Source organism: Panulirus ornatus, chromosome 20, assembly GCF_036320965.1.
Source record: "Panulirus ornatus isolate Po-2019 chromosome 20, ASM3632096v1, whole genome shotgun sequence".
Taxonomy (NCBI): Eukaryota; Metazoa; Arthropoda; class Malacostraca; order Decapoda; family Palinuridae; genus Panulirus; species Panulirus ornatus.
The window spans coordinates 78,373,053-78,392,799 of NC_092243.1; the positions used below are offsets into that span (position 1 = coordinate 78,373,053).

At 45.3% G+C, this 19,747-nt stretch overlaps 1 protein-coding gene across 2 annotated transcripts in view; it reads right to left on the reverse strand.

Moving 5' to 3' along the window:
- LOC139756162 (uncharacterized) overlaps positions 1-19,747 on the reverse strand; it is an 85,207-nt gene continuing 65,460 nt past the window's right edge. For both annotated transcript variants that reach the window (XM_071675343.1, XM_071675342.1), the window contains exons 2-4: positions 11,171-11,295; positions 6,078-6,215; positions 1-519 (exon numbers count right to left, since the gene is read on the reverse strand). In XM_071675343.1, the coding sequence (XP_071531444.1) occupies positions 302-519; positions 6,078-6,215; positions 11,171-11,246 (432 nt within the window). In that variant the 5' untranslated portion in view covers positions 11,247-11,295 and the 3' untranslated portion in view covers positions 1-301. The remainder of the gene's footprint in view (positions 520-6,077; positions 6,216-11,170; positions 11,296-19,747) is intronic.

Consider the following 19,747-nt stretch of genomic DNA (forward strand, 5'->3'; position numbering starts at 1 on the left):
GCAGGTGTTGTGTAGGCCGTATATTTCATCGGTCATGACCAGACCATTGATGATGACAGCTGTGGTGGGGAGGTGGCATGTGACAACAGGGGAAGTGGGGCATGTGAGGTGGGGCGGCAGGTGGCGGGGGAAGTGGGGGTGAACGTAGGTTGGGGAGCCAGGGGGTTGATGGGAAGGAGAATTAGAGTGCACAGCGGGGGGGGGGGGGGACCTGGTTGCAGGTGTCGATGGGGGAGTGCGGGGGAAGCATGGGTGGGGGCGTGCGAGGGAGGCGTGGGTCCGGAAGTGGGTGGAGGCTTGGTTACAGCCGTGCCCACAGCGCATCTATCAGGGGCTGAAGCAGCAGTAATAGCATGATTATGGCGTGGGTCGGGGCGTGGGTGTGGGCGTGGTTACAGCCGTGCCAGCTGCAGGTGTCGTGGCAGATCTTGACGGGTAGTCCCTGCTCATTCTGGCCCACATCACAGTCCCAGCCCATGTCCGTGGGTCCGCACGTCCGCACCAGTGATACCAACTTTCCTGTAACAACGTGAACCCCATCACCAGTGATACCAACTTTCCTGTAACAACGTGAACCCCATCACCAGTGATACCAACTTTCCTGTAACAACGTGAACCCCATCACCAGTGATACCAACTTTCCTGTAACAACGTGAACCCCATCACCAGTCATACCAACTTTCCTGTAACAACGTGAACCCCATCACCAGTCATACCAACTTTCCTGTAACAACGTGAACCCCATCACCAGTCATACCAACTTTCCTGTAACAACGTGAACCCCATCACCAGTCATACCAACTTTCCTGTAACAACGTGAACCCCATCACCAGTCATACCAACTTTCCTGTAACAACGTGAACCCCATCACCAGTCATACCAACTTTCCTGTAACAACGTGAACCCCATCACCAGTGATACCAACTTTCCTGTAACAACGTGAACCCCATCACCAGTCATACCAACTTTCCTGTAACAACGTGAACCCCATCACCAGTCATACCAACATTCCTGTAACAACGTGAACCCCATCACCAGTCATACCAACTTTCCTGTAACAACGTGAACCCCATCACCAGTCATACCAACTTTCCTGTAACAACGTGAACCCCATCACCAGTGATACCAACTTTCCTGTAACAACGTGAACCCCATCACCAGTCATACCAACTTTCCTGTAACAACGTGAACCCCATCACCAGACTAGACCAGGGGGAGTACACCCCCCACCCCACCCTGATATACAGATAAGTCATTACACACACACACACACACACACACACACATACACACACACACACACACACACACACACACACACACATACACACACACACACACACATACACACACACACACACACACACACATACATACACACACACACACACACACACACACACACACACACACACATACACAGTGGTGCGGGTCTACTCTCCCCAGATAGCTCCCCTCCCCGGCAGTGGTGTGGCTCTACTCTCCCCAGGTAGCTTCCCTCCCCGGCAGTGGTGTGGCTCTACTCTCCCCGGTAGCTCCCCTCCCCGGCAGTGGTGTGGCTCTACTCTCCCCAGGTAGCTCCCCTCCCCGGCAGTGGTGTGGCTCTACTCTCCCCAGGTAGCTCCCCTCCCCGGCAGTGGTGTGGCTCTACTCTCCCCAGGTAGCTCCCCTCTCCGGCAGTGGTGTGGGTCTACTCTCCCCAGGTAGCTCCCCTCCCCGGCAGTGGTGTGGCTCTACTCTCCCCAGGTAGCTCCCCTCCCCGGCAGTGGTGTGGCTCTACTCTCCCCAGGTAGCTCCCCTCCCCGGCAGTAGTGTGGGTCTACTCTCCCCAGGTAGCTCCCCTCCCCGGCAGTGGTGCCGGCCTACTCTCCCCAGGTACCTCCTCTCCCCGGCAGTGGTAAGGCTCTACTCTCCCCAGGTAGCTCCCCTCCCCGGCAGTGGTGTGGGTCTACTCTCCCCATGTAGCTCCTCTCCCCGGCAGTAGTGTGGGTCTACTCTCCCCACGTAGCTCCTCACCCCGGCAGTGGTGTGGCTCTAATCTCCCCAGGTAGCTCCTCTCCCCCGCAGTGGTGTGGCTCTACTCTCCCCAGGTAGCTCCCCTCCCCGGCAGTGGTGCAGGTCTACTCTCCCCAGGTAGCTCCCCTCCCCGGCAGTGGTGTGGCTCTACTCTCCACAGGTAGCTCCCCTCCCCGGCAGTGGTGTGGGTCTACTCTCCCCAGGTAGCTCCCCTCCCCGCAGTTCTGTGGGTTTACTCTCCCCAGGTAGCTCCCCTCCCCGGCAGTGGTGTGGCTCTACTCTCCCCAGGTAGCTCCCCTCCCCGGCAGTGGTGTGGCTCTACTCTCCCCAGGTAGCTCCCCTCCCCGGCAGTGGTGTGGGTCTACTCCCCAGGTAGCTCCCCTCCCCGGCAGTAGTGTGGCTCTACTCGGTCTCCCGCAGGGTGAGGCTCTCTTCAGGGTCCCGGCAGTGGTGAGGCTCTACTCTCCCCAGGTAGCTCCCCTCCCCGCAGTGGTGTGGCTCTACTCTCCCCAGTAGCTCCCCTCCCCGCAGTGGTGTGGCTCTACTCTCCCCCAGGTAGCTCCCTCCCGGCAAGTCCGGTGTGGCTCTATTCTCCCCAGGTAGCTCCCTCCCCGGCAGTGTGTGTGGCTTACTCTCTCCCCAGGTAGCTCCTCTCCCCGGCAGTGGTGAGGCTCTACTCTCCCCAGGTAGCTCCCCTCCCCGGGAGTGGTGCCGGTCTACTCTCCCCAGGTAGCTCCCCTCCACGGCAGTGGTGTGGCTCTACTCTCCCCAGGTAGCTCCTCTCCCCGGCAGTGGTGTGGCTCTACTCTCCCCAGGTAGCTCCCCTCCCCGGCAGTGGTGCCGGCCTACTCTCCCCAGGTAGCTCCCCTCCCCGGCAGTGGTGTGGCTCTACTCTCCCCAGGTAGCTCCCCCCTCCCCGGCAGTGGTGCCGGTCTAGTCTCCCCAGGTAGCTCTCCACCCCGGCAGTGGTGTGGCTTTACTCTTCCCAGGTAGCTCCCCTCCCCGGCAGTGGTGTGGGGTATACTCTCCCCAGGTATCTCCTCTCCCCGGCAGTAGTGTGCGGTCTACTCTCCCGAGGTAGCTCCCCTCCCCGGCAGTGGTGTGGCTCTACTCTCCCCAGGTAGCTCCCACCCCGGCAGTGGTGTGGCTTTACTCTCCCAGGTAGCTCCCCTCCCCGGCAGTGGTGCGGCTCTACTCTCCCCAGGTAGCTCCCCTCCCCGGCAGTGGTGTGGCTCTACTCTCCCCAGGTAGCTCCCCCCCTCCCCGGCAGTGGTGCCGGTCTACTCTCCCCAGGTAGCTCTCCACCCCGGCAGTGGTGTGGCTCTACTCTTCCCAGGTAGCTCCCCTCCCCGGCAGTGGTGTGGGTATACTCTCCCCAGGTAGCTCCTCTCCCCGGCAGTAGTGTGGGTCTACTCTCCCGAGGTAGCTCCCCTCCCCGGCAGTGGTGTGGCTCTACTCTCCCCAGGTAGCTCCCCACCCCGGCAGTGGTGTGGCTCTACTCTCCCCAGGTAGCTCCCCTCCCCGGCAGTGGTGTGGCTCTACTCTCCCCAGGTAGCTCCCCACCCCGGCAGTGGGGTGGCTCTACTCTCCCCAGGTAGCTCCCCTCCCCGGCAGTGGTGCCGGCCTACTCTCCCCAGGTAGCTCCTCTCCCCGGCAGTGGTGTGGCTATACTCTCTCCAGGTAGCTCCCCTCCCCGGCAGTGGTGCCGGTCTACTCTCCCCAGGTAGCTCCCCACCCCGGCAGTGGTGTGGCTCTACTCTCCCCAGGTAGCTCCCCTCCCCGGCAGTGGTGTGGCTCTACTCTCCCCAGGTAGCTCCCTCCCCGGCAGTGGGTGTGGCTCTACTCTCCCAGGTAGCTCCCCTCCCCGGCCAGTGGTGTGCTCACTCTCCCCAGGTAGCTCCTCTCCCCGGCAGTGGTGTGGCTCTACTCTCCCCAGGTAGCTCCCCTCCCCGGCAGTGGTGTGGGTCTACTCTCCCCAGGTAGCTCCCCTCCCCGGCAAGTGTGGTGCTCTTACTCTCCCCAGGTAGCTCTCCTCCCCGGCAGTGGTGTGGCTCTCTCTCCCCAGGTAGCTCCCCTCCCCGGCAGTGGTGTGGCTCTACTCTCCCCAGTAAGCTCCCTTACCCGGCAGTGGAGGGCACTCTCCCAGGTAGCTCCTCTCCCCGGCAGTGATGTCCGGCCTACTCTCGCCCAGGTAGCTCCTCTCCCGGCAGTGGTGTGGGCTCTAACTCTCCCCAGGTAGCTTCCCCTCTCCCGGCAGTGGTGTGTGGCTTACTTCTCCCCAGGTAGCTCCCTCCCTCCGGGCAGTGGTGTGGCTCTACTCTCCCCAGGTAGCTCCCCTCCCCGGCAGTGGTGTGGCCTCCTACTCTCCCCAGGTAGCTCCTCTCCCCGGCAGTGGTGTGGCTCTAACTCTCCCAGGTAGCTCCCCTCCCCGGCAGTGGTGTGGCTCTACTCTCCCCAGGTAGCTCCCCTCCCCGGCAGTGGTGTGGGCCTACTCTCCCCAGGTAGCTCCCCTCCCCGGCAGTGGTGTGGCTCTACTCTCCCCAGGTAGCTCCCCTCCCCGGCAGTGGTGTGGCTCTACTCTCCCCAGGTAGCTCCCCTCCCCGGCAGTGGTGTGGCTCTACTCTCCCCAGGTAGCTCCCCTCCCCGGCAGTGGTGTGGCTCTACTCTCCCCAGGTAGCTCCCCTCCCCGGCAGTGGTGTGGCTCTACTCTCCCCAGGTAGCTCCCCTCCCCGGCAGTGGTGTGGCTCTACTCTCCCCAGGTAGCTCCCCTCCCCGGCAGTGGTGTGGCTCTACTCTCCCCAGGTAGCTCCCCTCCCCGGCAGTGGTGTGGCTCTACTCTCCCCAGGTAGCTCCTCTCCCCGGCAGTGGTGTGGCTCTACTCTCCCCAGGTAGCTCCCCTCCCCGGCAGTGGTGTGGCTCTACTCTCCCCAGGTAGCTCCCCTCCCCGGCAGTGGTGTGGCTCTACTCTCCCCAGGTAGCTCCCTCTCCCGGCAGTGGTGTCGGCCTTACTCTCCCCAGGTAGCTCCCCTCCCGGCAGTGGTGCGGCTCTACTCTCCCCAGGTAGCTCCCTCTCCCGGCAGTGGGTGTGGCTCTACTCTCCCCAGGTAGCTCCCTCCCCCGGCAGTGGTGTGGCTCTACTCTCCCCAGGTAGCTCCCCTCCCCGGCAGTGGTGTGGCTCTACTCTCCCCAGGTAGCTCCCCTCCCCGGCAGTGGTGTGGCTCTACTCTCCCCAGGTAGCTCCTCTCCCCGGCAGTGGTGTGGCTCTACTCTCCCCAGGTAGCTCCCCTCCCCGGCAGTGGTGGGGTCTACTCTCCCCAGGTAGCTCCCCTCCCCCGGCAGTGGTGTGGGTCTACTCTCCCCAGGTAGCTCCTCTCCCCGGCAGTGGTGTGGCTCTACTCTCCCCAGGTAGCTCCCCTCCCCGGCAGTGGTGTGGCTCTACTCTCCCCAGGTAGCTCCCCTCCCCGGCAGTGGTGTGGGTCTACTCTCCCCAGGTAGCTCCCCTCCCCGGCAGTGGTGTGGCTCTACTCTCCCCAGGTAGCTCCTCTCCCCGGCAGTGGTGTGGCTCTACTCTCCCCAGGTAGCTCCCCTCCCGGCAGTGGTGTGGCTCTACTCTCCCCAGGTAGCTCCCCTCCCCGGCAGTGGTGTGGCTCTACTCTCCCCAGGTAGCTCCCCTCCCCGGCAGTGGTGTGGCTCTACTCTCCCCAGGTAGCTCCCCTCCCCGGCAGTGGTGTGGCTCTACTCTCCCCAGGTAGCTCCCCTCCCCGGCAGTGGTGTGGCTCTACTCTCCCCATGTAGCTCCCCTCCCCGGCAGTGGTGTGGCTCTACTCTCCCCAGGTAGCTCCCCTCCCCGGCAGTGGTGTGGCTCTACTCTCCCCAGGTAGCTCCCCTCCCAGCAGTGGTGTGGCTCTACTCTCCCCAGGTAGCTCCCCTCCCCGGCAGTGGTGTGGCTCTACTCTCCCCAGGTAGCTCCCCTCCCAGCAGTGGTGTGGCTCTACTCTCCCCAGGTAGCTCCCCTCCCCAGCAGTGGTGTGGGTTCTGCCCTCCCCTGCCACAGTACTTACTGGTGTCATCGTCCACAGGGTTGTAAGTCCTGAGAGTAAGGCAGAAGTTCAGGTCATCAGGACATGGCTCAGGTTCCGGGGGATGTAGTAGGCAGTTCTCGTCCTTATCATCACACTGAACACACCAGATAGCCAACACTGTACACGAGAATCATTATGATGATACTGATGATAATATTATGATGATGATAACATTATGATAATAATGATAATGTTACATTTATGATAACAACGATAACAGTATGATACTGATAATGACAACATTATATTAATAATGATGATAACGGTATGATATTGATAATGATAACATTATGGTATTGATAATGATAATAAAAATATAATATTGATAATGATAATAACATCACAATATTGATAATGATAACATTAAAATATTGATAATGATGATAACATCACAATACTGATAATGATGATAACATTATAATATTGATAATGATTATAACATCACAATACTGATAATGATGATAACATTATGATAATAATTATGATAATCATAATCATAATTATGATAATGATGATTACATCATGTTAATATTAATAATGATGATAACGGTATGATATTGATAATGATGATCACAATATAATATTGATAATGATGACAACATCACAACATCGATAACATTATCATGATAATGATGGTAACATTATGATGATAATGATAATATTATATCTATGATAACAAAATGATAAGAGTATGATACTGATAATGATGAGAACAGTATGATATTGATAATGATAATAACATGATATTGATAATGATGATAACATTATGATATTGATAATGAAATAACATTATGATATTCATAAAGATGATAACAATATAATACTGATAATAATGATAACATCACAATATTGATAACGATAATAATATTATAATCGATAATGATGATAATAAGATATTGATAATGATGATAACGTTATGATATAGATAATGATAACATTATGATATTCATAATGATGATAACAATATGATACTGATAATAATGATAACATCACAATATTGATAATGATAATAATATTATAATCGATAATGATGATAATAAGATATTGATAATGATGATAACGTTATGATATAGATAATGATAACATTATGATATTCATAATGATGATAACAATATGATACTGATAATAATGATAACATCACAATATTGATAATGATAATAATATCATAATCGATAATGATGATAATAAGATATTGATAATGATGATAACGTCATGATATTGATGATTATAACATTATGATATTGATGATGATAACATTATGATGTTGATAATAATGATAACATCATGTCAATATTAATAATGATGATAAAGGTATATTGATAATGATGATAACACTTTGATATCAATAATGATAATAACATTATGATATTGATAATGATGATAACATTATGATATTGATAATGATAACATTATGATATTTATAATCATGATAACAGCTCAATATTGATAATGATGATAACATCACAATATTAATAATGATGATAACATCACAATATTAATGATGATGATAACATCACAATATTGATCATGATAACATTATAATACTGATAATTATGATATTATGATATTGATAATGATGATATCATGATAGTGATAATGATGATAACATGATATTGATAATGATAACATTATCATATTGATAATAATGATAACATTATGATAGCGATAATGATGATCACATTATGATATCAATAATGATAACATCAGAGTATTGGTGATGATAACATAATATTGATAATGATAACATTATGATACTGACCATGGTGATAACATTATGATACTGATCATGGTGATAACATTACGACATTGATAATGATGATAACATTATGTTATTGATAATAATGATAACATGATATTCATAATGATATCATTATGATATTCATAATGATGATAGCAGTACGATATTGATGATGATAATATTATGATATTGATAATGATGATAACATCATAATATTGATAATGATGATAACATTGAAACTGATAATGATAACATCACAATATTGATAATGATGATAACATTATGATATTGATGAAGATGATAACATTGAAACTGATAATGATAACATCACAATATTGATAATGATGATAACATTATGATATTGATAATGATGATAACATTGAAACTGATAATGATAACATCACAATATTGATAATGATGATAACATTATGATATTGATAATGATGATAACATTGAAACTGATAATGATAACATCACAATATTGATAATGATGATAACATTATGATATTGATAATGATGATAACACTGATACTCATAATGATGATAACTTTACAATATTGATAATGATGATATCATCATGATATTGATAATGATTATAACATTATGATATTGATAATGATGACATCACAATATTAATAGTGATGATAACATTATGATATTGATAATGATGATATCACAATATTGATAGTGATGATAACATTATGATATTGATAATGATGATAACATTATGATATTGATAAAGACGATAACATCATAATATTGATAATGATGATAACCACAATATTGATAATGATGATAACATCATGATACTGATAAATATAACATTATGATATTGATAATGATGATAACATCAAAATATTGATAATGATGATAACATTATGATATTGATAATGATAACATCAAAATATTGATAATCATGATAACATTATGATATTGATAATGATGACATCACAGTATTGATAATGATGATAACATTATGATATTGATAAAGACGATAACATCATAATATTGATAATGATGATAACAATACAATATTGATAATGATGATAACATTATGATACTGATAAAGATGATAACATTATGATATTGATAATGATGATAACATCAAAATATTGATAATGATGATAACATAATGATATTGATAGTGATGATAACATTATGATATTGATAATGATAACATCAAAATATTGATAATCATGATAACAATATGATATTGATAATGATGCTAACATCATGATAGTGATAATGATGGTAACCTTGATACTGATAATGATGATAACATCACAATATTGATAATGATGATAACATTGATATTAATAATGATGGTATCACAATACTGATAGTGATGATAAAATCTTAGCATTGAAAATGATAATAACATTATAGTATTGATAATAATGACAATATAACAATATTGATAATAATGAAAACATTATGATACTGATGATAATGATAACATTGTGATATTCATAATGATGATAACATTATGATATTGATAATGATGATATCATAATATTGATAATGATGATAACATCATGATATTGATAATGATGATAACAATAATATTCATAATGATGATAACATTAAGATATTGATATCACAGTAGTAATTATGATAATGATAGTAACAGTGATATTAGTAACAATAGTAATTATAATGATAATGATTGTAAAACCAACAGCATTGCTTTATGTATGTGTGTGTGTGTGTGTGTGTGTGTGTGTGTGTGTGTGTGTGTGTGTGTGTAAGATGAGACGGCACGGGGTGCTGAGGCCTTAATCAAGGCCATCGGTGAAGGGGGCAAGTGGGGATGTAATAACAGGAGTGAGGAGATGGAGTGAGTGTTTTCAAGGTTTGTTGAATGTGTTTGATGATAGAGTGGCAGATATAGGGTGTTTTGGTCGAGGCGGTGTGCGAAGTGAGTGGGTTAGGGAGAATGGTTTGGTAAACAGAGAAGAGATAGTAAAAGCTTTGCGGAAGATGAAAGCCGGCAAGGCGGCGGGTTTGGATGGTATTGCAGTAGAATTTATTAAAAAAGGGGGGTGACTGTTTTGTTGATTGGTTGATAAAGATATTCAGTGTATGTATCGATCATGGTGAAGTGCCTGAGGATAGGCGAAATGCCATTGTACAAAGGCAAAGGGGATAAAGGTGATTGTTCAAATTACAGAGGTATAAGTTTGTTGAGTACTCCTGGGAAATTATATGGGAGGGTATTGATTGAGAGGGTGAAGGCATGTACAGAGCATCGGATTGGGGAAGAGCATTGTGGTTTCAGAAGTGGTGTAGGATGTGTGGATCGGGTGTTTGCTTTGATGTATGTGAGAAATAGAAAGACAAATGAATTAGTATTTACAGATCTGGAAAAGGCATATGATAGGGTGGATAGAGATGCTTTGTGGAAGGTATTAAGAGTATATGGTGTTCCCGGGAGGTAAGTTGCAAGAAGCAGTGAAAAGATTTTATCAAGGATGCAAGTAATGTGTACGAGTAGGAAGGGATAAGAGTGACTGGTTCCCTGTGAAGGTCGGTTTGCGGCAGGGGTGTGTGATGTCACCATGATTTAATTTGTTTACGAATGAGGTAGTCAGGGAGGTAAATGCAAGAGTTTTGGAGAGAGGGGCGAGTATGCAGTCTGTTGTGGATGAGAGGGTTTGGGAAGTGAGTCAGTTGCTGCTCGCCGATGATACAGCGCTGGTGGCTGATTCGAATGAGAAACTGCAGAAGTTGATGACTGAGTTTGAAAAAATGTGTGAAAGAGAAAGTTGAGAGTGAATGTGAATACGCACAAGGTTATTAGGTTCAGTAAGGTTGAGGGACAAGTTAATTGGGAAGTAAGTTTGAATAAAGAAAAATTGGAGGAAGTGAAGTGTTTTAGATATCTGGAAGTGGATTTAGCAGCGAATGGAACCAAGGAAATGGAAGTGAGTCACAGGGTGGAGGAGGGAGCGAAGGTTCTGGGAGCGATGAAAAATGTGTGGAAAGAATGAACGTTAAAACGGAGAACAAAAATGGGTATGTTTGAAGGAATAGTGGTACCAACAATGTTAGATGGTTGTGAGGCGTGGGCTATAGATAGGGTTGTACGGAGGGTGGATGTGTTGGAAATGAGATGTTTGAGGACAATATATGGTGTGAGGTGGTTTGATCGAGTAAGTAATGTAAGGGTAAGAGAGATGTGTGGTAATAAAAAGGGTGTGGTTGAGAGAGCAGAAGAGGGAGTATCGAAATGGTTTGGTCACATGGAGAGAATGAGTGAGGAAAGATCGACAAAGAAAATATATGTGTCAGAGGTAGAGGGAACGAGGAGAGGGATAGCAGCAGTAGTACTTACCTTGATGGTATAGGGATAATAGGAGCAGCAGCAACAGGAGAGGCTGGTGGATGGGACGTCGTGTGATGGAGATCATGCTGGACTCGAGTTGTCACACACCCACACACATCCACGCGCAACAATGCCTGTAATAATAGACCATTATGGTCATAACGACCCACTCAACCTGTATATCTAATCATTCTCACCTCATCATTTTCTTCCATTAATCTAAAGCTGAATAATAAATGAGTGAATATATATATATATATATATATATATATATATATATATATATATATATATATATATATATATATATATATATATATATATATATATCATTTTATTATTATTATTATTTTGCTTTGTCGCTGTCTCCCGCGTTAGCGAGGTAGCGCGAGGAAACAGACGAAAGAATGGCCCAACCCGCCCACATACACATGTGTATACATACATGTCCACCCATGCACAATATACATACCTATACATCTCAATGTACACATATATATACACACACAGACATATGCATATATACACATGTACATAATTCATACTGTCTGCCTTCATTTGTTCCCATCGCCACCTAACCACACATGGAATAACAACCCCCTCCCCCCTCATGTGTGCGAGGTAGCGCTAGGAAAAACACCAAAGGCCCCATTCGTTCACACTCAGTCTCTAACTGTCATGTAATAATGCACCGAAACCACAGCTCCCTTTCCACATCCAGGCCCCACACACTTTGCATGGTTTACCCCAGACGCTTCACATGCTCTGGTTCAATCCATTGACAGCACGTCGACCCCGGTATACCACATCGTTCCAATTCACTCTATTCCTTGCATGCCTTTCACCCATCTTTTTCACTCCATCTTTGCACCTCCAATTTGGTCTCCCACTTCTCCTCGTTCCCTCCACCTCCGACACATATATCCTCTTGGTCAATCTTTCCCCACTCATTCTCTCCATGTGAGCAAACCATTTCAAAACACCCTCTTCTGCTCTCTCAACCACACTCCTTTTATTTCCACACATCTCTCTCACCCTTACATTACTTACTCGTTCAAACCACCTCACACCACATATTGTCCTCAAACATCTCATTTCCAGCACATCCACCCTCCTGCGCACAACTCTATCCATAGCCCACGCCTCGCAACCATACAACATTGTTAGAACCACTATTCCTTCAAACATACCCATTTTTGCTTTCCGAGATAATGTTCTCGACTTCCAAACATTCTTCAAGGCTCCCAGAATTTTCCCCCCTCCCCCACCCTATGATTCACTTCCGCTTCCATGGTTCCATCCGCTGCCAGATCCACTCCCAGATATCTAAAACACTTCACTTCCTCCAGTTTTTCTCCATTCAAACTCACCTCCCAATTGACTTGACCCTCAACCCTACTGTACCTAATAACCTTGCTCTTATTCACATTTACTCTTAACTTTCTTCTTTCACACACTTTACCAAACTCAGTCACCAGTTTCTGCAGTTTCTCACATGAATCAGCCACCAGCGCTGTATCATCAGCGAACAACAACTGACTCACTTCCCAAGCTCTCTCATCCCCAACAGACTTCATACTTGCCCCTCTTTCCAAAACTCTTGCATTCACCTCCCTAACAACCCCATCCATAAACAAATTAAACAACCATGGAGACATCACACACCCCTGCCGCAAACCTACATTCACTGAGAACCAATCACTTTCCTCTCTTCCTACACGTACACATGCCTTACATCCTCGATAAAAACTTTTCACTGCTTCTAACAACTTGCCTCCCACACCATATATTCTTAATACCTTCCACAGAGCATCTCTATCAACTCTATCATATGCCTTCTCCAGATCCATAAATGCTACATACAAATCCATTTGCTTTTCTAAGTATTTCTCACATACATTCTTCAAAGCAAACACTTGATCCACACATCCTCTACCGCTTCTGAAACCACACTGCTCTTCCCCAATCTGATGCTCTGTACATGCCTTCACCCTCTCAATCAATACCCTCCCATATAATTTACCAGGAATACTCAACAAACTTATACCTCTGTAATTTGAGCACTCACTCTTATCCCCTTTGTCTTTGTACAATGGCACTATGCACGCATTCCGCCAATCCTCAGGCACCTCACCATGAGTCATACATACATTAAATAACCTTACCAACCAGTCAACAATACAGTCACCCCCTTTTTTAATAAATTCCACTGCAATACCATCCAAACCTGCTGCCTTGCCGGCTTTCATCTTCCGCAAAGCTTTTACTACCTCTTCTCTTTTTACCAAATCATTTTCCCTAACCCTCTCACTTTGCACACCACCTCGACCAAAACACCCTATATCTGCCACTCTATCATCAAACACATTCAACAAACCTTCAAAATACTCAATCCATCTCCTTCTCACATCACCACTACTTGTTATCACCTCCCCATTTGCGCCCTTCACTGAAGTTCCCATTTGCTCCCTTGTCTTAATCACTTTATTTACCTCCTTCCAGAACATCTTTTTATTCTCCCTAAAATTTAAGGATACTCTCTCACCCCAACTCTCATTTGCCCTTTTTTTCACCTCTTGCACCTTTCTCTTGACCTCCTGTCTCTTTCTTTTATACATCTCCCACTCAATTGCATTTTTTCCATGCAAAAATCGTCCAAATGCCTCTCTCTTCTCTTTCACTAATACTCTTACTTCTTCATCCCACCACTCACTACCCTTTCTAATCAACCCATCTCCCACTCTTCTCATGCCACAAGCATCTTTTGCGCAATCCATCACTGATTCCCTAAATGCATCCCATTCCTCCCCCACTCCCCTTACTTCCATTGTTCTCACCTTTTTCCATTCTGTACTCAGTCTCTCCTGGTACTTCCTCACACAAGTCTCCTTCCCAAGCTCACTTACTCTCACCACCCTCTTCACCCCAACATTCACTCTTCTTTTCTGAAAACCCATACAAATCTTCACCTTAGCCTCCACAAGATAATGATCAGACATCCCTCCAGTTGCACCTCTCAGCACATTAACATCCAAAAGTCTCTATTTCGCGCGCCTGTCAATTAACACGTAATCCAATAACGCTCTCTGGCCATCTCTCCTACTTACATAAGTATACTTATGTATATCTCGCTTTTTAAACCAGGTATTCCCAATCATCAGTCCTTTTTCAGCACATAAATCTACAAGCTCTTCACCATTTCCATTTACAACACTGAACACCCCATGTATACCAATTATTCCCTCAACTGCCACATTACTCACCTTTGCATTCAAATCACCCATCACTATAACCCGGTCTCGTGCATCAAAACCACTAACACACTCATTCAGCTGCTCCCAAAACACTTGCCTCTCATGATCTTTCTTCTCATGCCCAGGTGCATATGCACCAATAATCACCCATCTCTCTCCATCAACTTTCAGTTTTACCCATATTAATCGAGAATTTACTTTCTTACATTCTATCACATACTCCCACAACTCCTGTTTCAGGAGTATTGCTACTCCTTCCCTTGCTCTTGTCTTCTCACTAACCCCTGACTTTACTCCCAAGACCTTCCCAAACCACTCTTCCCCTTTACCCTTGAGCTTCGTTTCACTCAGAGCCAAAGCATCCAGGTTCCTTTCCTGAAACATACTACCTATCTCTCCTTTTTTCACAATATATATATTGGGTTAGGGAAAATGATTTGGTAAATAGAGAAGAGGTAGTAAAAGCTTTACGGAAGATGAAAGCCGGCAAAGCAGCAGGTTTGGATGGCATTGCATGGATTGCAGTGCATGAGAAGAAAGATCATGAGAAGCAAGTGTTTTGGGAGCAAATGAGTGAGTGTGTTAGCAGTTTTGATGCACGAGACCGGGTTATAGTGATGGGTGACTTGAATGCAAAGGTGAGTAATGTGGCAGTTGAGGGAATAATTGGTGTACATAGGGTGTTCAGTGTTGCAAATGGAAATGGTGAAGAGCTTGTAGATTTGTGCTGAAAAAGGACTGGTGATTGGGAATACCTGGTTTAAAAAGAGAGATATACATAAGTATACATATGTAAGTAGGAGAGATGGCCCGAGAACGTTATTGGATTACGTGTTAATTGATAGGCGCGTGAAAGAGACTTTTGGATGTTAATGTGCTGAGAGATGCAACTGGAGGGATGTCTGGTCATCATCTTGTGAGAGGTAGGTGAGGATTTGTAGCTGTTTTCAGAAAAGAAGAGAAAATGTTGGAGTGAAGAGAGTGGTGAGAGTAAATGAGCTTGGGAAGAAGACAAATGTAAGGAAGTACCAGGAGAGAGTGAGTGCAGAATGGAAAAAGGTGAGAGCAAAGGACATAAGGGGAGTGTGGGAGGAATGGGATATATTTAGGAAAGCAGTAATGGCTTGCGCAAAAGATACCTGTGGGATGAGAAAGGTGGGAGGTGGGCAGATTAGAAATGATAGTGAGTGTTGGGATGAAGAAGTAAGATTATTATTGAAAAAGAAGAGAGAGGCATTTGGGCGATTTTTGCAGGGAAATAATGCAAATGACTGGGAGATGTATAAAAGAAAGAGCAGGAGGTCAAGAGAAAGGTGAAAGAGGTGAAAAAGAGAGCAAATGAGAGTTGGGGTGAGAGAGTGTCATTAAATTTTAGGGAGAATAAAACGATGTTTTGGGAGGGGGTAAATAAAGTGCGTAAGACAAGAGAACAAATGGGAACATCGGTGAAGGGGGCTAATGGGGAGGTAATAACAAGTATTGGTGATGTGAGAAGGAGATGGAGTGAGTGTTTTGAAGGTTTGTTGAATGTGTTAGATGATAGAGTGGCAGACATAGCGTGTTTTGGTCGAGGTGGTGTGCGAAGTGACAGGGTCAGGGAGAATGGTTTGGTAAACAGAGAAGTAGTAGTGAAAGCTTTGCGGAGGATGAAAGCCGGCAAGGCGGCGGGTTTTGGATGGTTTTGCAGTGGAATTTACTAAAATAGGGGGTGACTATGTTGTTGACTGGTTGGCGAGGATATTCAATTTATGTATGGCTCATGGTGAAGTGCCTGATGATTGGCGGAGTGCATGCATAGTGCCATTGTACAAAGGCAAAGGGGATAAGGGTGAGTGCTCAAATTACAGAGGTATAAGTTTGTTGAGTATTCCTGGGAAATTATATGGGAGGGTATTGATTGAGAGGGTGAAGGTATGGACAGAGCATCAGATTGGGGAAGAGCAGTGTGGTTTCAGAAGTGGTAAAGGATGTGTGGTTCATGTGTTTGCTTTGAAGAATGTACGTGAGAAATACTTAGAAAAGCTAATGGATTTGTGTGTAGCATTTATGGATCTGGAGAAGGCATATGATAGAGTTGATAGAGATGCCCGCAGTGAAAAGTTTTTATCGAGGATGTAATGCATGTGTACGAGTAGGAAGAGAGGAAAGTCATTGGTTCTCAGTGAATGTAGGTTTGCGGCAGGGGTGCGTCATGTCTCCATGGTAGTTTAATTTGTTTATGGATGGGATTGTTGGGAAGCGTAATGCAAGAGTTTTCGAGACAGGGGCAAGTATGCAGTCTGTTGTGGACGAGAGGGCTTGGTGAGTCAGTTGTTGTTCGCTGATGATACAGCGCTGGTGACTGATTCGGGTGAGAAACTGCAGAAGCTGACGACTGAGCTTGGAAAAGGATGTGAAAGAAGAAAGCTGAGAGTAAATGCGAAAAAGAGCAAGGTTATTAGGTACAGCAGGGTTGCGGGACAAGTCAATTGGGAGGTAAGTTTGAATGGAGAAAAACTGGAGGAAGTAAAGTGTTTTAAATATCTGGGAGTGGATTTGGCTGCGGATGGAACCATGGAAGCCGTAGTGAGTCACAGGGTGAGGGAGGGGGCGAAAGTTCTGGGAGCGTTGAAAAATGTGTGGAAGTCGAGAACATTATCTTGGAAAGTAAAAATGGGTATGTTTGAAGGAATAGTGGTTCAAGCAATGTTGTATGGTTGTGAGGCATGGGCTATAGATAGGGTTGTGCAGAGGAGGGTGGATGTGTTAGAAATGAGATGTCTGAGGACAATATGTGGTGTGAGGTGGTTTAATTAAGTAAGTAATGAAAGGGTAAGAGAGATATGTGGTAATAAAAAGAGTGTGGTTGAGAAAGCAGAAGAGGGTGTATTGAAATGGTTTGGTCACATGGAGAGAATGAGTGAGGAAAGATTGTCAAAGGGGATATATGTGTCAGAGATGGAGGGAACGAGAAGTGGGAGACCAAATTGGAGGTGGAAGGATGGAGTGAAAAAGATTTTTAGCGGTCGGAGACTGAACATACAGGAGGGTGAAAGGCGTGCAAGGAATAGAGTGAATTGGAACGGTGTGGTATACCGGAATCGACGTGCTATCAATGGATTGAACTACGGCATGTGAAGCGTCTGGGGTAAACCATGGGAAGTTTTGTGGGGCCTGAATGTGGAAAGGGAGCTGTGGTTTCGGTGCATTGGACATGACAGCTAGAGAGTGAGTGTGAACGAATGTGGCCTTTGTTGTCTTTTCCTAGCACTACTTCGCACGCACGTGGCTGGGGAGGGGGGGGGGTGCCATTTCATGTGTTGCGGGGTGGCGGCGAGAAAGGATGAAGGCAGCATGTATGAATATGCATATGTGTATATATGTATATGTCTGTGTATCTATATGTATGTATACGTTGAAATGTATAGGTATGTATATGTGCGTGTGTGGGCAAACATATATCATACATGTGTATGTGAGTGGGTTGGGCCATTCTTTCGTCTGTTTCCTTGCGCTACCTCGCTAAGGCGGGAGACAGCGACAAAGTATAACAAAATGAATAATATATATATATATATATATATATATATATATATATATATATATATATATATATATATATATATATATATTTTTTTTTTTTTTTTCCTTCTTTTTCATACTATTTGCCATTTCCCGCGTTAGCGAGGTAGCGTTAAGAACAGATGACTGAGCCTTTGAGGGAATATCCTCACTTGGCCCCGTTCTCTGTTCCTTCATTTGGAAAACTAAAAACGAGAGGGGAGGATTTCAAGCACCGCCCCTCCCCCCCTCCCCCCCTCCCCCTTCCCTTTCAGTCGCCTTCTACGACACGCAGGGAATACGTAGGAAGTATTCTTTCTCCCCTATCCCAGGGATATATATATATATATATATATATATATATATATATATATATATATATATATATATATATATTATTCATTTTGTTATACTTTGTCGCTGTCTCCCGCCTCAGCGAGGTAGCGCAAGGAAACGACGAAAGAATGGCCCAACCCACTCACATACACATGTATGATATATGTTTGCCCACACACGCACATATACATACCTATACATTTCAACGTATATATATATATATATATATATATATATATATATATATATATATATATATATAATATATAAAAAAAAAAAAAAAAAAAAAAATATATATATATATATATATATATATATATATATATATATATACATATATATATATATATATATATATATATATATATATATATATATATATATATATATATATATATATATTTTTTTTTATACTTTGTCGCTGTCTCCCGCGTTTGCGAGGTAGCGCAAGGAAACAGACGAAAGAAATGGCCCAACCCCCCCCCCCATACACATGTATATACATACGTCCACACACGCAAATATACATACCTACACAGCTTTCCATGGTTTACCCCAGACGCTTCACATGCCTTGATTCAATCCACTGACAGCACGTCAACCCCGGTATACCACATCGCTCCAATTCACTCTATTCCTTGCCCTCCTTTCACCCTCCTGCATGTTCAGGCCCCGATCACACAAAATCTTTTTCACTCCATCTTTCCACCTCCCATTTGGTCTCCCTCTTCTCCTCGTTCCCTCCACCTCCGACACATATATCCTCTTGGTCAATCTTTCCTCACTCATTCTCTCCATGTGCCCAAACCACTTCAAAACACCCTCTTCTGCTCTCTCAACCACGCTCTTTTTATTTCCACACATCTCTCTTACCCTTACGTTACTCACTCGATCAAACCACCTCACTCCACACATTGTCCTCAAACATCTCATTTCCAGCACATCCATCCTCCTGCGCACAACTCTATCCATAGCCCACGCCTCGCAACCATACAACATTGTTGGAACCACTATTCCTTCAAACATACCCATTTTTGCTTTCCGAGATAATGTTCTCGACTTCCACACATTCTTCAAGGCCCCCAGAATTTTCGCCCCCTCCCCCACCCTATGATCCACTTCCGCTTCCATGGTTCCATCCGCTGCCAGATCCACTCCCAGATATCTAAAACACTTCACTTCCTCCAGTTTTTCTCCATTCAAACTCACCTCCCAATTGACTTGACCCTCAACCCTACTGTACCTAATAACCTTGCTCTTATTCACATTTACTCTTAACTTTCTTCTTCCACACACTTTACCAAACTCAGTCACCAGCTTCTGCAGTTTCTCACATGAATCAGCCACCAGCGCTGTATCATCAGCGAACAACAACTGACTCACTTCCCAAGCTCTCTCATCCCCAACAGACTTCATACTTGCCCCTATATATATATATATATATATATATATATAT